The sequence below is a fragment of the Stegodyphus dumicola genome, chromosome 4, assembly GCF_044657685.1.
Source record: "Stegodyphus dumicola isolate Sdum_Otavi_A_Nest chromosome 4, ASM4465768v1".
Lineage (NCBI taxonomy): Eukaryota > Metazoa > Arthropoda > Arachnida > Araneae > Eresidae > Stegodyphus > Stegodyphus dumicola.
Genome location: NC_140771.1, coordinates 40389795 through 40409803, shown reverse-complemented (window position 1 = coordinate 40409803; position 20009 = coordinate 40389795). Strand labels below are relative to the sequence as shown.

Here is a 20009-nt window from a genome sequence, read left to right as displayed (position 1 = left end):
ATAAGTCACTGATATTTATAAGAAGCGTTCATTTCGGGAAGAAAGTGACTGTTGTAATTTTAGCACACCTGAAAGTTCTTTGCCTGAATTACCAGTATCACCTCATGGCAGTCTTGAATGCCTCTTAATTTTGTTGAGAGATTTCAGGGTTCCATGTTTAGTGCTTGAAATAATTTTCCTGCTCTACACTCTCAAACATTTTGATAAACTGTAAAAAATTCACTCTGTCATTTAAATAATAGTAAGGATTCAAATTATAATGAGAGAATGGACCTCAAAGACTTAAGAGTTTTAATTACACACTTCATTTACTAAATTTCATTTGTAGCTTAATGATTTTTATTAACTGTATTTTGAAGCTTGTTTTCCCATTATACACAGTTTCAAATTCTGCTCTAATTAAAAACTTTTACTTAACGCTGAATTTTTTTAATCTTTATTTTTCTTATTAATTAATAGATTAAAAAATTGAGATTTAAGAACACTAATTACCTAAAGGAGAAGAAAATTTAAAATTCGTTCCATCTTTAATTTGAATGAGAAAAACTGGACTTATAATCCCAAGATATAAGCATCACAGTATCATTTCAAGCAAATGACGGGAAACAAACGCATTTCCAAAGACTTATTTTTAATTGAAAGAGAGTTACGTACTTTCAGAGAACATGTAAAAGAAGAAGAGGGAAGAAACGTAAATCACATTTTTAGACTTACATTTAAAGATTCCCTTAAGGCTTTTAATTCGACTTCAATATTTTTTTCAGCGATATCTCTTTGTCGAGCTTGTAGTTCCAGACGTTTTCCCAAGGTAAATTTATCAGTTTTGAAAGCAAGCGACAGTCGAGCAAATTTTTCCTGCAAATAAATATTAAAATGTCTTAGAAAGGGTTAGGCATGTTTCCTAAAATGTGAAATTAAAAATCATTGACATTATTATTGAGATGAGCATTAAAACTAATTCACCTTTCCTTATACACATACTCATAAAAAGGGAAAACTCTTTTGCATATTTGCAAAAGAAATACAACAGGATAAAAATGCATATGTGCGCATTACTGCAATTGTTTCATAAATAAATAAAAAAAATAAAGGAATAATTTTTTTTTTTTTTTTTTTACCTCGATGTCTGGTTCATTCAAATTCTTGTTGCTGAAAAAATAAAAAAATTCTTTGAAAAATGTATCAATGAAAATGGATATTAAAATATATAATTTCAATAATAAGAATATGAATACCTAATACTCTCAACTAAGAAAAATGTTACAAAAAATATCTGCCATGAGAATTTGACAGATACAAGAGATAAAAAGTCAACCTGAAGATTAATTGACAAAATTCAGAGCAAATTATGTTGTGTATGCACTTTCATTGACTTGTTTTAAAAACTATACATGAAAGATTTATACGTGTACGGAGAGGAGGAAAAGGACGGAAATACACACTTTATGAAATAAGATGTGTAAAACATTTATGGATATTGAGGACTGGAATAAAATAAATATTGTTAAATAAAATTTGTTGAATATGGAAATCTGTCAGTCCTTAGACAAACTGCTCCTTTACCTTGAATTTAGAGGAAAGGTTAAAAAAATGAGTAGGTACACATTATTGCCTTAAATATCAGTTCTATTAGCAAGTCTAATGACATTATTAATACTTAAAAATAAAATTTCTATTTAGTGAGTATTCATCTTATTTCTTTGCGGCAAGAATCCAAAATATTGGAAAAACAGCTAAAACGAAGCTTTTATAACAGTGTTTCCCAACATTTTTTAACCTGACCCATTAAGCATACAGTAACGAGTTATCGGTTCTCACAATGGTTTTTCCTCAGAACAACAGACCCATATTTATTCTGAGAAAAAGAAAGAACTGCAGAAGAAATTTGTAAAAAGAAGGTAATACATTAATATATGTAAATATTAAATATATGGTAATAAAAATTAATTTCTGACTGTATATCGAGTAATCCAAAGGTAACAAAATAATATACTGGGTGATATAATACTTATGGGGGAAAATACAATAATAAAAAAGTACGCAGTAGCAGGACGCGATTTTTACAGAGAAGTTTAGAAAGACATGGGATTAAAATGGTTATATTTTCATTTGACAGACGAAAACCGGCGTTATACCATTCACGAAGAACTGAACTGTCTGATGATCACTTAGAATCATAAAGATGCATCCTTACAAAATCCAAAATTTGCTAGAACCGATTTAAAGACAGGTCCAGTTTACAAATTCATGACATTTCAACACATGCAAAACAATGCAGAGTGGCTGTCAAACCTTCCGTGGACTGACGACGCGCACTTTTCTCTTAAATGAACTTTAAACGTATACACGTGATTAAATTTCGTATTTTAGTGAGAGAGAACACACACGCGATTGTGGCGAACTCTTTGTGTTAGCCAAATATGATAGGTTGGCGAAAGTTTGCATTGTTATTCAATATACGCACCTTCTTTAAAGAAGTATATACTGGTAAATTTCAAACTATTTCTCTCACAGCTGAGCGTTACGCAGCGGTTTTGAGAGACAACATTATTAAACTTCTTGTAAGAGAAGTAAGTGCTCCAATAATGCTACTTTCACGAAGGATGGAGCGCCTCTACATAGATCTTGTCCAGTATGTGTTGCGATCAACATATGACGATGATAGAGTTTTTATACGCTCTTTTCTACACGAATGGGCATCACAGTCTCCAGACCTCATATTTTGTAACTTTTGAAGCTACATGAAATCGCAGGCCCAGCAGACGTTACTGGCGATGTTAAATAAAATTCACCATCAGGTGACAAGAATTACAGCTGTAGCCTTTTCAGAATTTTGCAAAGTGCCACGCCTTGTCTTGCAGCCACTCTCGTAAAAGATGGCAGTTACCTTGACCAGCTGTAATGTTATACAACGTCTGTGTGGTATGAAGGCGTTCAAAATGCTGGCGAGCTGAAAGTCCTCTGGAGTGTTTTGATGAGAGAGAAAGAGGAATGGGAAACCGTCGGGTCTTGTCCATAATCCGGACACGTCGGGACTCCGGAGATTCCGGATTATAGATCATCAATTTAGATCTGGTAAGATGGCATGCAGAAATGATGCAATTAAAAATATGAAACAGTAATTTATGAAATAAAGAGCAATTATGATCTAAAGGGTATCGGAGGAAAAAAAAAGCTCAATATTTATTTGTTTACTTTATTAAACATTTCTTTCAATGTAAGTTGTTTAAGTTGCTTCGTTTTTTGTGCTAATACTTTCTTTTTAATTCTATAAACAGACATAATTTCTTGTTGAGTTCCACACTGTTCAAGTCCTGTAATTGGTGTGTCGAGAATACCGACTAACTTGTCAATCGAAATTTTTTCATTTTCAATAACCTCTCTGTCACTTTCTTCACTATCGGAAGTGGTACATCGAAACATGCTTTCTCTTTGTGACCCTTTGGCAGCTTTAGAATTGGAAACTCTTTTTGACATAATATGCAAAAAATAATAAGCCGGATCCAATTAGAAGATTAAGGAACTGCAACATTAACTAAAATGCCTTAGAATCAGTAAAGATAATTTTAGCCTAGCTGATACCGTCCGTTATACATTAAACGCAACATTAACTGAAATGCCTTAGAATCAGAAAAGATAATTTTAGCCTAGCTTATACCGTCTGTTATACATTAAACACGCATGCATAAACGCGTAATGCGCATACTTAAAGCATACAAAAAAAGTTTGTGGCTTTGAGGTCCGGATTATAGATCATTCCGGATAATGGAAGTCCGGATTACGGACTTTGTTCTGTACCTATAATGGTGGTTATACCTGTAACGGTGAAATTTTAGTGTTCCACCCTCTTGTACGTCTGCCTGTCAGTTTGGTTTGGTTTATGTGATTACGGCAAAGCCTCGAAGGCTATCTCCATAAAGGAAGGGATGCCTTCGCGGAAGACGTTATAAGGAACTCTATGTCGTATACACATTACACATGGGGAAAACCACGAAAACGCCCATGCAGCCAGCCCGTTCGCGGTATACGAATCTCGGACCAAACTACCAGTGTTCAGTGATTTTACCGCCGACCGCTGATGAGCCTCTATCTGTAAGAACGTCTAATGCAATTGAAGAACGTCTAATGAAATTGTAAGAACGTCTAATGCAATTGAAGAACGTCTAATGAAATTGTAAGAACGTCTAATGCAATTGAAGCACTATCCGCAGGTAAAAATATAACTATTCTGGCAGTAAAATCGTTCATTATTTAAAAAAAAAAAAAAAATCTCCTTTTTTCCCCCTCGATTTCTGTGGAAAAGGCATTGTGCTACTCCCTATATTTTTCGAATTACTGAATTTTACGTTTTCTATTACTTTTGGATCACTCGGGCTACAATTACATAAAAACCAAAAAAGTACCTCAAAACTTTTTGTGAAGTACAAGAACTTATATCCTGACCCACTGATGAAGCGTAGTCACTTTATTATATTACACATTCACACGGGTTGGAATTACTGCTTCAAATTACGAAACTGGATTGCAATGGTGGTGTGGTGTGGTGTGGTGTATTTAATTCTGGCAAAGCACACTAGGGATATCTGCCTAAGGGAAGGGATGCCTTCGTGGAGGACTTTCTTCCAAGGGAAACTGGCTCGTATACACGTTACACATGGGGAAAACCACGAAAACACCCACGCAGCCAGCCCGTTCGCGGGATTCGAACCTCGGACCGAACTACCAGTGTTCAGCGATTTTACCGCTCGGCCACTGATGAGTTTGGAAGGGAAAGAAATATGAAGAAACGAAATGCAAAATGAAAATAAACCGCCGGTATAAATTCTTTACGTTGCAAAATAATTAGATTTCATTTATCATTTAGAAAGCAAGAGCATTTGAAGAATAAAATTATTCTATTTATATTAAAAAATAACATTATAGTATTTCATTACAAACCTTGTTTTTTCTCTTAACTTACCTTCCCAGACAATTTCGCATCGAAAATTAATACAGTTTTATATGGAGCCAAAGAAAAGTGATTTCATTTAGCTTTCTCAGAGAGGGAGGGGAAAAATATTACTATATTAAACACTCCCTTTTTTTTTTTTTTATTAAAGTATCACATTTAGTATCTTAGAAAATACTCTATATACAACCAGTATCCTCAGATTTTTCATAATTATCATTTGCTATCTTAAAATTAAATTATCATTATTTATTATTTTCATAAACATTTCATGCTTAAGCCACTGAAAATCCTCAAGACATTGACAGCATTCACGATGATAAAGACAAAATATGCTACTTTAAGTTAGCAAGTACAATAAAAATATACTCCACTAAATCTCAAGAAGTATACTTGTGTAATTCCAGCATATTTCACCCCTTTTTGACAGAACTAATCCGGCGAATACCAGTCCTTCTAGCTCTTAACATTTGTAGAAATTCTTAAGAAGTAATTGCATAAGCCTTTTGGCGCAGTTTTATGCAGACTTAACAAAGATCTCCAGAGATTAAGGAAAACCGCCGACGGGCGAGCTAGGAAAACCTGAGAGATCGATAAAAGCTACAATATTTATAAAATTTCCCCAAACGTCTTAAACAACAAACAAAAATAATTATTCCACGACGTATTTAACTGCTTCTTGTATTTCAGATTAGATTAAATTGTAATTATGAGTGCAGAAGACAGAAATTAACATTTTTTTCGATTTTACAAGCCACGATTAGTGACAATATTTTAATAACTTAACTAAAGAGATACGACAGTTAATCCAAATGCAACAAAGAAAGGAAAAATTCAGTATTTCGAAAAGTACAGACTTATATGAGAGTAATACATAGTTTTCATACAAATGCACAGAAAGACAAGGTTTTTTTTTTTTTTTTTTTTTAATAACGAAAAATATTACAGCCTGTAGTTACATTCCCCCCCCCCCAACAGCTGCCGTGTTAACAACCCGGAGAATTAGCATTTCGTACGGGACGGTGTGACGATCACGCAAGATGTATCCTCAAGATCAGATTCTTGAGATTCTTGAGTTCTCATGATCAGATTCTTAAGGTTCTTGAGTCACTATCAAGACGGATACGTGTTAGATAGTGACTCAAGAAACGACTGTTATGAATTTCGACCGCATGACTTTTCCATTTAGGACTTTCTTCGCCTTCGGGTGTATGGTGCGATACGACCTTATTTAATTGTTACTACACTGGTGAAATAAATTAAGAGAATATTCATATTTGATCTACGATCTCCAGAACTACTGGACAGATTTAAAGAAAATTTGGTGTGAACATAGGTTGATATAATACAAACAAAATAAACATTCAACAGTTATAATAGACACATATATTCCAGTGTAACACTCATGGGAGTCTGAAGATCTGAAACAGCGGTTGCAGAAGACACAAAAGAAATGGGTTAATAGGAGGTATGGTCCCCTCTTACAGCCATACAGGCCTCGCAGCGTGATATCATACTGGAAATAAGGCAGTTTATCAGTGCCTGTGGCAATAAATCCCACTCATTCAGAAACACAGTTTTCAGTTCCTGGATGGTTCTCGGAGGAGGTTGCGGGTTGAAATTGCCCTCCCCCAGAGCGTCCCAAACATGCTCTATAGGATTGAGGTTTGGAGATCTGGCTGATGACCAATCCATCCGGCAAATATCCTCCCTTTCGAGAAATTCGTCGACCAGAAGAGCTCTATGTGGCCTCGCGTTATCGTCCTTAAGATGAAATCGGGGCCCACTGCACCCCGGAAAAGACGAACATAGGGCTCCAAGACCTCATCCGTATACCTCACACCAGTCACTGAACCTCTGTCAAAGACATGGAGAGGTGTGCGGCCATCCAACATGATGCCTGCCCAGACCATGACAGCGCCACCGCTATAATTGTTGATTTCGCGGACATTGGAGGGTAGGTAGCGGATCTCTGGCTCTCTCCACATGAAAGTACAGCGAAAATCGATGTTTAGGCTAAAACGGGACTCGTCGGTGAGTTGAGTTGAGAGCAGAATCTGGATACCTGTGCGGCTTACTAAGACTATTCGGGTCTAGTCCAGGTTCCGCAACTATCCGGGGCAACACCTCATGGGGCCTATAAGGGCATACATTGGTTCTGTATACATGCTTACATAGTTCATAACATATGCTTATAGTTACATAGTTCATAATATATGCTTACATAGTTACATAGTTCATAGTACATGCTTATATACAAGTAGTTCATAATACATACATCTTTCATAATACTTGCTTACATAGTGCATACATATACATGCTTACATAGTAGCAGAACGGTCGCCCATTGCTCCGTACTCCAATCACTATGCTTCCTGCACCATGCTAATAGGACTCTCCTGTCCGTAGACGTGAGCGAGCCGCAAACAGCCGGTCTTCTGGCAAATAACTCTTTCTCATTCAGTCTTTTGGAAAGAGTCACCCTAGTTACACGGGTTCCTGTGGCTGCATACAGGTCCCGAGAGAGCTGAAAAGCTGTAGCCCCTATGTTTTACGCCTCGATAAAATAGACAAATAGCGATCTTTTCTGGCCGTCGTGGCTCTCGGACGACCTTGCCCAGGCTTTCTCTCGATGGATCCAATATCCTGGAATTGTTTCCATAGGTTACACACGACGCTGGGCGTTAAATTAAACTCTCTGCACATCTGGACTTGCAATTGGCCTGCCTCTAGCCCCCCACAATTCGCCACTTCATTCCATCATCTAAACGTTGGTGGTTACTCAGTTTTACTGTTCCGATGTGAATTTAACCGATTGCTGGAAGATAACTCCAAGAAATTTGCCGAGGTGTGCTAGCGAACGCAATTCGTCTTACCCTCCACGCGCTTATAAAGCCTGTTTTTCTGCTGGATCCGACTACACATACGTGTACGTTTACGTATTTGCCGTACAAGATTTGCATTTTTATCTAGAAGCAGTGGTTTTTCCTTCAGTTCTTTTCATGCAATTCAATAAAATATGCAAATTCTCTCAATTTATTTCACCAGTGTATGATAGGCCTCAGAGCAAAAATCTGAACGTTCTGGTTAAAACTAGGTAGTTGCATGCCATTGGCAAAACGAAGATTCCAGATCTAACATACACGGGAAATGAAACCAAGCGACTGCAAGATAAGTCCTGAACTTACAAACTGGGCTTTTCAACAGATGAAAAGAATACGAACAAGCTCTCAAACGTCCTGCAGATTGACTAGCTGCATTTTTCGCTTTACGGAAGTGTAAATATACATGATTGCCACATTTGGTCGAGAGGGAGCCCATACGCGTTGTGCAATCCCCTTTGCCAAAAATGAGAGCGTGATGCGCGTTCGTTGCGTCATTCATTACAGGCTCCTTTTTCATTGAGGAAATCCACGAGGATGCTTTTCAAACTGTTCCTATCAGAATCGAGTGTTATGTAGCGCTTTTAAAGGATAGCATCATCCCCTTTCTACAAGAAAAAGTGCTCCAAAGCCTAACATTTTTGCAGAAAGATGCGGCTTCGCACATTTCCTGTCCAGGACCCGCTGCATCTAAGAACGACTGACGACGACAGTGTCCGTAGTCGCTTTTTCCAACAGAAATGGCCACCAAGGTCTTTACGCCCCCCTGTGGCTTTTAGTTATAGGACTACTCTAAGTGACAGGAATACAGAGGTCGGCCACATTGGAAGAAGTTATTCTCCATCATATAACCGGAATTACAGCCAAATCCTCTCTTCGATGCTGTGCAGAGTGTCGTGCTACGAACTGTGCTGTGCAGTATGAGCTTTCTGACACAACTGAAGCACCATTTGTAGGTGAAAATGTAACTATTCTGACAAGGAAATCCTTCATTATTTTAAACGAATTTAGGCCTTTCTGTGCAGACCGCATTGTACTAGTATCTATACTTTTCAAATTATTGAATTTTTACTTTCTCTGTTACTTCTGGATCAGAGATATGTTGAGTATAAGCACACAACTTCAAATAATTTATGTTGAGGACATATGAAGCATTCAGATTCGGATTAATTGAACCAAAAGTGTTGTTGATTTGAAAGAATGGAGATATTCTGAATGGATCCCATGCCATGTAGCTAATGTATCTTCTTGGTGTCAAACTAACATTCAAAAAGAATATCATACAGCACATAAAGTATTAGAAGGTTCTAAAAAGTGCATCCATTTTGACAAAAAATTATTTCAGCAAATGACGTGCCCGATATTTTATTCCTAAAAAAACATGCATAAAACGGAAAACAGCACAGAATAAAACATTGCAAAACAGTTCTTGGCTTATCGTAATATGCACATAACATGGTCATTAATAACAACTTAAAGAGCATCTTTTGCATTATGTTTTTGTTAAATTGGCAGGTAACCAACATGTACGACGCACTGCGTTTTAACCTTGAATCACTATTGCTTTCAAGAACCACTAAAAAAATGCAGAACAGTTATCCTTTTGGAACATCTCATTTTTATCCACATTTCGATTCTTTCTTGCCCAGTGCATCAAAGAATTTGATTGGTTGACTCGTAGAGACATTAGGTTATCTCGAAACAGAAGACATGAAAAATGAGCAATGCCCTTGCCGGGACTCGAGCCTCGGACCTCTCGAATACGCGCTGAGTGTGCTGACCATTACACCACGAAGGCATGCTAAGAAATCGGGAGAATAACTGTAATAATAATATAGACTTCGTAACTACGGGCAAGTTTTAGAGAGGGATTCCTGATGAAGAAACATTTTTCATTTCGAAGAAAAGGTAAAAAAAGTTTCTTATCCTCGGAGCAGTGCTTCTGCACATAAATGTCAAAATCGGAAAAAGATCTCTACGGGAATTGTAAGGGAAGAAGTAATGACCGTACATTATCGGTACATTTGATATTTACAGGGATAAAATTGCTAAAATTAATAAAATTTAAACTTAGTCAGAAATCAACTAAGATTTTTAACCCTTTTCTCATCTTCATTTTTATCTTGAATAATAGCGATATAGCATCCATAAAATAAGACAATTAAGCGAACAAACTTCCAGTACTCAGTGGTGTTCGGGTACCGGAAGGTTGGTTTCGTTTATTTGGTTACTGGAAAGCACGCTAGGACTATCTGTCAAAGGAGAAGGATGCCTTCATAGAGGATTTTCGAAGCAGCAGATAATTCCCATTATCCTCACTCCTATATAATTCTCCTTATCCAAAAGTATAATGTTTTAAAAAAAACTTTTGTACTCTGGAATGGTGTAAAACGAATAAGCAATTACCATTCATTTAGAAATATTTCTCGGCCTTTTAAGATTCTTAAAATAACCCAAACTCGTGATACTATATCAAATGGCACATACAATTTAAGATAACGTTAACATATTGCAAAAGGTAAGAATGAGCTAAATAAAAAAACCGGTAAAAGTAAATTAGGGCAATGTGCAGTGTAACTTCACCTCCCAAAATAGGCGCAAGCATTGTTAAAGCTAAAGAACATGGAACGCATGATGTTGCCATACTAAACAAAGTCGTTCGAGAGCCGATTGAAAGGTCAGACGTAAAAGGAGACTGGAATATACAAGATATAGAAGAGACAAGATGTCTGGTTGCTTATTGAATTTATTGGCGAAAATCTCACCGCAATTAGATCGTAGAGTAGTGGAAACAAGGGCTTTGGAACTGTGGAAATTTAACATTGTTTAGCAGCAAAAACAAGTTTTACTCACTGGAACGATGAGTCTCGCTAAGGCTGGCAGTCGGATGATGAGATGTACTTCATATTTGAATATGTTATGTCAAATGCCAATTTTCGTAACGCATGCACATGGTTTGAAGCTGATTTTCATAGTTTGGCCCAGGTTCCTTAGCTCATATGATCGGAGAGGTGGAAGGTGAGCTACGTGGTGAGTCTTGATAACGTGTACCTTCAGCCATCTAGCACTAATTCGAGAAGGAATGTTTATATTAAGAGGATAGCTTTGCTGCCGGTGCAACACAGTTTGTGCTTCTATGATTTGAGGGGATGGGTGTTGAAAACCTGAACTGATTTAGAAACATTCCCGATCTTAGTCCCGCTGAGCACCTCCGAGAAGAACTGGAACTCAAATTAGGCGCCATTTTTTACAGGTCAGACTGATTATACTTCTCACGGGAAAATTGAAGAAAATTCTTCCGGACATTATACAAGGCTTCTTCCCCAAACAGGAATTAATTATTTAAAACGCATTCTGTCAAAATAAAATGGTAGAGAGCGAATTTTAGCAATGCATGTTACATCTATGCTTCAAGAAATTAACTAGGCCTTTTTAAAATTTCAGAGCTATTTTTAAAAACGCAAAATATCAATCTCTCTTCAGAAACCGCCGTTCTAACTATGAATGATCGATGAAGACTTTTTTCCATTAGGTCTGAAAATACAGATACGATTTATAAAGTGACACAAGAAAAACCATTTTGAGCCGAGATGAGGTATAGAAGGTAAATTGAATTTGGAAATGTATTCCAAATGAATTTTTTTATGATATCAAATTCACTGGAACTTACATTTACAGTGTATAAATGAAATTTCCAGGCATATATGTTTCCCATTATGGGGAAATAATTTTTTGGCATGAATTTTTTTTTTTTTTTTCTTTTTTCGAACTTGAAAGCCCGAAATACCGAATGCTTTTCTCATATTAATTGGGCTTGCATAACCACGAACGTTATTCTTGCATTATAAACTGAGAGCAACATACAGTATGTTTCGAAACGCCTGCAGTATTAAATATCTCTTGAAGCACATGGCACGGGCTGAATATAAGAAACGCAAACAACATATAAAAAGCACTTTTAATCCTGAGATCCTTTTAGTAAAAAGGATTAAAAATTTAAATTTTATAAAGGATTTCTACAAAGAAAGTTCTAATAAATAAGTTGTCCTTTATTTCACTGAAGATTGTTTTTAAAAGGAAATCATGCTTTGTAATTAGAAAAATTGCCGCGAAAAAATTGTCAAAACTATACGACTTAAATATTTCTCTAATCAGTAAACAGAAAAAACAAAAATATCAATTTTAAGAGTCACAAAAAAAATATGAATTAAAATAGACAAAAAACATCGAAACTCAGCATATCTACAAACGTTAATTCGTAACCAAGGCTCACATTCTCAGCTTTCTTAGATATCTGCATCCGAAAATTTACAGTTATTTTATTATATTCGTGGCTGCTTTTATTGTAATTTATATACCTTCTATAGCTTCCTATGGAAAAACTTCAGTTAATAAAATTTGGGGCAATTTTCATTGCACGACGATCCTCCTTTCTCCTTATGGATCTTTTATGAAAGTTGTTTCATTTATGTTGTTTTGTTAAGTTCATAAGATGCATGCACCTTTATCTCACAGCACCACTGCGAAAGTTTCTTGGTGAACAGCGGTCGGAGTTGCATTGTCCGCAATGCAAGTCGGCATAAAGGGACATCGATATGTAATTATCCCTTTGAAACACTCTTTGTAAGAACCTTCTTAGTCTTAAATACATATATCAATTACGTAGGCGATTATCCAACTAGTACTCATTTAAAAGTTCAGCGACGCTATACTTTCAACTCATAAATAATTTTTCAATTGGATAATATGAGCCGCATCAACAGGCTTTGACAGGGGCATTGGTTAGACACCTGTGATGGGCATTGGTTAGACACCTGTGATGGGCATTGGTTAGACACCTGTGATGGCCATTGGTTAGACACCTGTGATAAAAATGATCAATCAAATAAATGGTTTTACTAAGGGTTTCAAAGTTAAGTTTTCAAATGACTTTGGATACAATTACCATATTTTGTACCGAAAGTTTAAAAGATGATTCAGCCCGTCATGTGCCTTTTAACAATAAGTCTTAAGCTTACAGCAGACATCTAACGTCGGACAATTCATCTGAAAACGTCGGACTATTCATCTGAAAAGGATAGAAGTTTCAAAGACCAAAGTGATTTCACCTTACAGTTTCAGTTTAAGATAAGGAGAAACTGTTTGAGACATAACCACGTTAAAAGTGATAAGTATTATTTATGACATAAGCGATAAAAAGTATCCAAGGCTACTTCTTATCTTTTACAGTTGTATTTACCGCATGTAAAAATACAGTGGAAGAAAGTATGGAAAGGAAACGACTAATTCTATAGTGAAAATCTTGATATATACCTAATCTAGCTGTAATAACTCAAATAATTCAAACTGCTCAATAAAGTGATGAGAGAGACTCAATAATTTTTTATGCCTGAAGAAAGAAAAATTTCGAAAATTTAATGAGAAATAACTTTTATTTAGGATATTAAAATTCGCATTTTCGTTCAATACTAATTTCTTTAGTGAGTGCCAAAGCAGATGACTCTATATCTGGTACTCTATATCTTAAACTAGCTTTAACTTTTGTCATAACAGAAAATGTTGACTCGCAGCAGTAAGTACTTCCAAAGCAGGAAAATAAACGGCGTGCATGCTCTCGTATGCAGGATATTCAACAGCAATTTTCCAGATTTCTACGAGATATTTTTTAGCGTCAAAAAAGAGATTTGAGGATACTAGCTTCCCGCAACTCAAATAACTCCATTTGCAATTCCGTAGGAGCTTTAAATATATCTACTAAATACAGTTTCATGCCAGTTTCATAGCATAAACGTTTGTCAATATCTGAAAATCTGTCAGTTCATTCTTCTATTAAAAAGTCCAAGACACCTACATATTCATCGAAAGTTCTATTTTTACATTTTCGCTCATTCAACAGCAGCACGTTATTTAATTCTATTAATTTTTAAATTGTCGTAATATATTATTAAATATTAATTAATACATGAGCTACAAGAAACTCACGGAGGCAGCAAGCGGCCCCCACCTCTGGTTTAGAGACTACCTAGCGAGAGTTAGGTTAAAGAACGAACAACTGATTTTAGAATTCTTTAGGGCTAGCTGTCAAGATGGCCTACTTTTTTGCAGTTTTTACAGTTATTAACCATATCAGTTTAGAAAAAAGCTTGAAGTTTTAAATCGGCTAATGATCTCCCCAGTCGTTTCGACTGTGAACCTGACAAGAAAATGTAGATTCAGTTAAAATTTCTCAGCATTTAATACAGACTTTTCTTCTCTGTTAATGTCAGAAAGATTCAAAGAAATACCACGACGATTTAAAAAAATAAATCTCTGCTTTAGAGGTTATCCCTCTTAACACATCACTTCTGAAATAATATTGATCTTAAGCGAGGTTGAAACGTTATTTCTTTTGATTTCAAGATTCTTTTTTAAGTTATGAATTTTACACCAAAATACAACTTTTAAAGCCGCCCTGCTTCACATACACGCATTTTTTGACAAGCAAGCAAAAAAAAAAAAAAAAAAAGATTTGAAATTTTGTTAAATTTTCGCAGATCAAAAAAGGAATAAGAAAAGAATTACCAATGACAGAAGAAAAACATCAACTATGATTTCCTTACATGATCATAAATTACATTGTGCAACAATTATTAATGCAAAACATGAAGCATGTAACTAGATTCTTATAGATTTTCTTTCTACGCAGCCTTGAGTATATGTCCATAAGACAATAATTTTAGGGTCTTACACTTCATAACAGAAAGCATAGCAACAAAGCATAAGACTGTTTTCAATCCACAGGTCATGCTAGATACCCGTCAATGTGCTTATTCATACCTTGTTTATAAAGTCTGCCTTCACTTCAAGATGACCTTCAGATAAATTATAAGGCTATTTAAGAGAATGCGTCGGCAGGATATAACTTAAAGTTGACTGGGAGAAATCCTTCATTTTCTTCTTATTGAAAATAATATTACAGAAGACTAGTTTTACATAAAACTAACATTCAACTGACATATTTACATTTTTTTAAAAAAGTAAAAAGTTTATAAAAACTCAAACCACCACCCCTTAAAAAGCTAAAATAGTCCTTCCCCCTCTCAAAAAACTGTACTGCTCCAAACCTTTTCTGTGAGACTAACCTGTTCATTGATTATCAATAAAAAGCAGAGATACGAAAACCTTGAACTGTAAAACTCTCAGACAAGATGCAACCTTTTTTCATATTTTAGTTCCTTTTCAGACACAAACTATCATTATTCACTTAAGTTCGATTCAGATTTTAATATTTCTCGCTTCTAAATCTACTTTTCTCTCGTTGCGAAACAATGATCTGACATTCTGTCAGATACATCGCGACAGGTTTATGGGTTATTGACAAACAGAAATACAGGGTTTTTCCTTATTAACCTGTAGGAAGGCAGTTAAATCAGTTAATTATCCTAATTACAGACCTTGAATAAGTAAAATGAATAATTTTTCTTTAATAAATATTATGAAGAACACGGAACGCTAAATTTTATCTTATTATCAAGAAATTTTAAAAAGAAGCAAGAGTACAAGAGATATAAATATGGGAGATAGAAAGAAAGGGAAAGAAAACTGATCGATTATGGACACTGAGAAAGTATTTTTTCTTAGAAGCAGAAAACCATCGATTTACAAAGCAGCGTTTCCAGGCGCAAAATATAAAGTATTAAAGTATTCCAAATAACAAGTATATAAGTAAAATAACAAAAATATAACAAAAACAGGAATGATATAATAAGTACACATTTTATATGAAACAGTTTCATCTTAAGACTTCCCTGTCTTAGCAAACTAGGAAATACGGATGGCTGTGATAGTGTGTTTGTTTGAGTCGTTAGAGTCTGCGATGCATGTATCGGGGAAAGAGAGTGAAATGATTGTTTACTAACATATTACCTTCGTTTAAATTCATTACAGCCGGAAACCACGAAGGTTTACAATGTTTTTTTTTATATCTACTAGCATCGGCGATGTGTGAAAGCGTATTTTTTTTTATGTTAATGTGAAATGTCTGGAAACTTTCAATCAACATAAAAGAAAACAGGATAATATGCTAATATTTAAATTCATAAATTATCTTATCGTACAGTTCTTTGCAAATAGGTATTTAAATATATTCAGCAAATCTAACCTATACAGCAAACATAACCATAGCAATAAAAGTTAAACTTACACTTTTTTGCAATCATTGCACAAAACAAATGTCGGAAGCTACTTTTCTTTTTTATAAAAGCGAAATTAGAAAGAAAAAAAAAAAAAAAAAGTCCACAAATCTTTCGAAAAAGCGAACAGGAGTAACGCGAGCTTCTGTAAAACGGAGTATACCTGTATTTCGGGCACTTCTCTTCCTTCATAGAATTCATTCAAAGAATCAAGCCACGATTAGAGGCAGTTATAACGATTTTATATTGGGTCACGGGATTTTATATTGGGTCATCCCATAAATAATCCGTTTTGTGTATACTTTTTATTTTCCAAAATTAAGATAAAGTTTTTTTTTTTTTAATTTTAAAATGCCCTCTATTATATCCTCTGATAGTTCTTCAACAGTTACGAAGGTATTTTTTTTACCAGAATTTGCAGGACATCCTCCGAACTCTACAGATCTTCAAGGATGAAGCTCGTCTTCTAGGCTGTAGTTTCTGGCTAAGAATTTCAGTAACCACCGTTGACACTGGCTTATTGCCCAGTTCCCTTATGCTGCATTAATATTCCTATAAATAATTATTTCATTGAATTTTAAAGCAAAATATACCGAATGTGCTCCTTTGTCTCTTCCAGCACAGATTTGGGGGAAAAAAAGTTAAAATCTAACTGCACTCTTCAAAACTTGTAATAAGAATGAGAAGGTAGTAAAATGACTACCTGCTTTTATAGCAAGTTGATGAAGGTTAGTTTATCCGATCCACCATAGACTCTTAGTTCATCAAATTGAAGAAATTGCATTATTTATGGGATGACCCATATATAAAATTTCGATGGGACACTGTCTTTCTAAATAATCCCTCAAATTGTTTGATGCAAAGAATGAACATGCACTGAAAATTATATACGTGTATAAAATATGAATGACTATTAAGGTTTTAAGACGTTTTAATATTTTAGATTACGGTTTAATATTTCAAAGGAGGATTTACTATTAAAAACTTCAATTAAAAAAAAATACTGCATCAGTTGCGTAATATAGTAGGTTTGAAACAACATTTAGTAATATAAATTCTAAATTACTTGCTTCTTAATTTTAAATTCTAAATTCCCATTCTTTATAACCAAATGGGCATAAAAGCTCACGGCCCACCCAATATTTCACCTATATTCAATTTTAGTCAATCAAATGTGGCAAAAATTTATCATAATTGATCAGAAATTAATAACGCGAAAAAACACCACAAACACACATACAGGCATTCTTCTTTATATAGAGAAAGAGAGATTTTGTAAAACACAAATTTTTAATGAACATACTCTATGATTTGAAAGCGAGCAGTAACAACACTTTTCGAAATATAGCGTTTTTATCTCCAACGCGCGAGACTGTTGCCACTCTGAAAAATGTGTGCGAAAATTAGTGTTTTCAAAGTTTTTTTTTTTTTTTTTTTTTTTTTTTTTTCTTTTAAGTTTTTAATTAATATCTCAGCTGATTAAAGTCGTACGAAGACGGGAACAGTCGACATGACTTCCCACGAATATTTGGAATCGGGTATAATATATTTAATGTTTGGCAATGCTATTTTTATTTCATTGTAAGACATAGAAATATTTTAAACAAACTCTACGATTTGAAAGCGAGCAGTGGCAACACTTCTCGAAATAACGCATATTTTTATCCCCAGCATGCGAGAATTTTACAGCATTCCCGGCAATCATTTCACACACGGCTTGTGTAATTCCAATTCTTAAAGAATTTTTCATCCAAATTCTTTTAATAACTTCAAACTAAATGCATAAATATCATCTGTAAATAAAAACTGTAAATAAAAAGAATTCGCATGGTAAAAGACTGAGTAGCTCTTCACTAAAAGATTAGCTAAAATTCCATTGAAAGAACTCGGCAGCAGATGCGCATGAAAAATTCTTTGCCGTGTTTTATCGCTGACAGCTGCCACGCACAGAATCCGAATTTCTTGTTGTGAATATAAATAAATGATTCGCTTTACTAAAAGAAAAAAAAATTTCTTTTCTAGCTTCAAAGTAATCCATTTACAGTAAGACGAGGATGTAGACGTCAAGAACTGCTTAGCCTAGTTTTTAATCATCCAAACTGAAAATCCCAAAGTAACGCTGTCGACTAAAAGTTTACTTCTTAACAGCTAAACTCACATACTCAACGATTTCTTCAGAAAGATGCATATTTTTGACATAAGTATATGTAAATAACAGTTCAAAACAGAGCATTATTATTATTATTATTATTATTATTATAAATTCTTTTTCTGAAATAAAAAATGCTTTTATTTAAAACTCATAAAATCATTAATGAACTAAGGAAAAAAATAACTTACCATATAGTTTTATGGAAACAAGAGATTAAATTATTTTGTTCAAAAAATTCTTCAATTTCATTTCATGAACAATAAAAGCATGGGCGTAAGATAATGCATTATACGTTTGGACAGTACAATTCGATTTTGTTATTTAGGCACGCACACTTATTATTCGTGATATGAAATTGTAGATGAATTTTGTAAAGAGAATTATTTAATCTTTTGTTCCCATTAAAGTATATGATAAATTATTTTTCTCCTTTTAGATCATTATTTTATAAGTTTTAAAGAAAACTTAATTTTATAAAAACTTTTTTTCATTTTTTCATTTTTAAATTTTTTTAATCCTAATAATAGGCTATCAATCAAATTACTCAATTGAAAAAGCATTTTCCAAACAATGGCCAATTGCTCTTTTATTTCCAAAAATTCTGTTACATCAAACGGTCTAAAGAATTAAATTTGTCAGAAAAACCAGAAATTACATCAAAATCTGATGTAAATTTCATTTAAAAGAATTTTTCCCCCTCTATCTGATGGTACAAACAGTACAATTCTGAGAGTTTTAGGTTGGTCATTAAACAAAGATTTGTGTGAAAAATCATTTTAACACTAAATTAAAGAAAAAAATCTAAATCAAATTTTGAAAAAATCACTGCACCACACTGCATTCTCATCCAGTATGAATGCGTGTGGAAAATTTGAAATCGACAGCTTATCAGGGAATAATTTACAAATGGATGACAAAATTTTGTCCACAGTGATAAACAATGAGCTATTGTAGCCGTTCCTCAATAGACACTAATGCCGGCTAGCTTTTAAAGGATTTATTAACAGAGCACACAGGAACGGTTACAAACAAAATAAATATACATAAAAATGAAACATATACCAAATGGAACATCAAACATTGAGAATAACATAACATAGTAAGCTATCATCATGGCGGCTGGAGGTCGACTGACGTTTTTTCATATCGCCACGAGATGGCGTTTAAATAAAATAGTTCGGTTACAGTTCGTGAGTTCATGGCGTGAATAAAATAGTTCAATTACACTTAAATAGGTCTGTTACATCCTCCCCCTCTGACTTCGTAGACGTCTCGGCAAGAAGTCAGGAACTGACATTTGTCTACTTTGTGCAGCGGGCGGAGAATCAGATGAATGGGCTCCAGTTTGACGAGCAGTAGATTTTGCGTCACCAGCACCTTGTGCAACAGGTGCAGATTCGGGCGGTATTACACGTTTCGGGCGTCCTCTTTTCTTTAAGGGAACCACTGGAATTACACGAGCTGAGTTTTGAAACTTCTTTCGATCTTGATATGGATTCAAGGCTGAAACATGATACTTGCCGAGAATTTTGTCTGGTTCATGAGGATCGCCAATATCATAAGTGGTTGGAGATCTTGTAGTCACTATCACATAAGGACCATCTCTGTTGGGCATGAATTTAGCAGTTTTCTTCAGTGGACCTTTGCTGATTGGATGGAGGGTGACCCAAACTTTATCTCCAGGAACGAATTTCGGTGTTTCTCTTCGTTTTTTGTCAGCATATCGTTTCTGCTTATCTTGATGCATTTCGACTCTTTCTCGTACCTGTTGTACATTTCTTGCAAAACGTTTCAAATATGGAGTAATTTCGGGAACAAAATTATCGTTCTCAATTACGGCTTTTATATCATGCTTT

General features: G+C 34.7%; 1 protein-coding gene across 11 annotated transcripts in view; it reads right to left on the bottom strand.

The window, feature by feature from the left end:
* The window catches only part of LOC118186247 (uncharacterized), a 303304-nt gene that overhangs the window by 45374 nt on the left and 237921 nt on the right, over positions 1-20009 (bottom strand). For all 11 annotated transcript variants that reach the window (XM_085814751.1, XM_085814752.1, XM_085814749.1 and 8 more), the window contains 2 exons: positions 1119-1149; positions 715-855 (listed from right to left, as the gene is read on the bottom strand). In XM_085814751.1, the coding sequence (XP_085670877.1) occupies positions 715-855; positions 1119-1149 (172 nt within the window). The remainder of the gene's footprint in view (positions 1-714; positions 856-1118; positions 1150-20009) is intronic.